The 1,661-nt window shown below is 55.1% G+C and overlaps 1 protein-coding gene across 1 annotated transcript in view; it reads right to left on the reverse strand.

Moving 5' to 3' along the window:
* LOC102368653 overlaps positions 1-1,660 on the reverse strand; it is a gene marked incomplete at its 5' end in the record, with an annotated part of 7,043 nt that extends 5,383 nt beyond the window's left edge. The window contains 3 exons of the mRNA XM_025193120.1: positions 10-202; positions 379-477; positions 1,366-1,660. Of these exons, the coding sequence (XP_025048905.1) occupies positions 10-202; positions 379-477; positions 1,366-1,660 (587 nt within the window). The remainder of the gene's footprint in view (positions 1-9; positions 203-378; positions 478-1,365) is intronic.
* Between the last annotated feature and the right edge of the window lies 1 nt (position 1,661).

Here is a 1,661-nt window from a genome sequence, read left to right on the forward strand (position 1 = left end):
TCCACCGGCGGCTGGTGCTCTGGGCCAGCCCCAGCTCCATCCTCCCCGACCCCCATCCCGACCTCCCCGTGCAGCAGTTTCCATGTCACAGCCATGTCCTCAGGAAACGTCCCCTCCATGACGCAGCGCAGTGTCACCTCCTGCCCCAGCACGTACTGCGCTGGCCCCTGCACCTCGGAGACCGAGTAGGGGGCTTTCCTGCCTGGAGTCAGAGCAACAGCTGGGTCAGTTGGGTTGAAGGGCATGGGGGGCCAAGAGCTGCAGAGCAGAAGGGTGAAGGGATGGGGACCGCACCCTGCAGAGAGGTTCCTGTGGCCTCTGCTTTTTTCCTCTCCCTACAACCCCCAGCCTTGTCCCTGTTACCGTCCCGCCGCTTACTCCAGCAGTAAATGGCCATTGCAGCAGCTGCCACTGCCACCGCGATCCCCAGGGAGACTCCGATGATGGTGCCAGTGCGATCTGTGCCTGCCTCTTGCACTGAAGGGGAAGGAAAATCACAGCCCCATCAGGCTCTGCTCAGCAGGGGTGAATGGGAGGTGGGGGGAGGACAGTAGTGCAGTCACACCCTGCTTTCAACCCTCCTCCCCCAGGGTTTAGGCTTAACTGCCTGGGAGAGGCACACCATTTCCATGCAGGCAGCGCACAGGCCATGGCATTTCCATGCAGGCAGCGCTGAGACAGTGCATTGCCATCATGGCTGCTTGTCATCTCCCTGATTCCTGCTAATCTCTCTCCCCTCCACACATGTTAACAACCCTCTCTCCTTGTTAATGGTCTCAATGTGCCCCTATTCCAGCTCCCCTTTCTTCTGCAGCGCTGCAGCCTGCCAGGCACTCTTGGCCACTTCTCTGCTCTATCTTACAGCCCTGCAGACTGCTTTTACCTCTAGCTACAGCCTTATCTCAGGTGCAGTAATTCAGGGGTAGAAATAACTGCCAGTGAAGTACTGGAGGCACTGACAAGGCACTCCAGCAGGCTAGATTTTCCTTTATGAATCTGAATTGGAGACATAAATACATCTATAATTATGACAGCACTCATAATACAATAACCTTGCCTATTTTTTGGCCTAGTTTATTATGCTATTTAAAAATAGATAAAAACTGTAGCAAATGAGGGCACATTCCAATAGTTTTATATATATATTTTTTTGCTTTGTTCTTAAAGGGATCAGTATAGCACTCCCTCCAGCGTATTGGTAAAGCTTCTCATTTCTCTTTAACTGGAGAAGAAGCCGTGTTGGGTCTGTCATGAGAATGCGCTACGCCATCTGCACCCCGCCACCCCTCCCCTCCCATTCCCAAATCCTAGATCTGCCCACGTTTGCCCCCAGGGCTGACTGTAAGGCCCCACCTGTATCCTCACCTGCAACTTCCAAGGGGAACTCCTCTCGCAGGGGCTGCTCCAGAGCCAGGTGCTGGACGCGGCAGGAGAAGATGCTGCCAGCGTCGCTCCTGGCAGAAGTGAAAGTGTAGGTCAGGGTGAAGCTGAAGGTCCCATCGGGGTTTCTTTGCGGGACAGAAGGGGTGGTGTTGTTCAGGACCCGCCCATCTCGCAGCCATGCGACATCCACATCCTTGGGGTAGAAACCCCCCACGTGACATGGGAGGGAGACGATGGTACCAGCCACAGCAATGCGCTGGGGGACAGAGATGATGGGA

The sequence above is a fragment of the Alligator sinensis genome, unplaced genomic scaffold (assembly GCF_000455745.1).
Source record: "Alligator sinensis unplaced genomic scaffold, ASM45574v1 scaffold891_1, whole genome shotgun sequence".
In the NCBI taxonomy this organism is placed as follows: domain Eukaryota; kingdom Metazoa; phylum Chordata; order Crocodylia; family Alligatoridae; genus Alligator; species Alligator sinensis.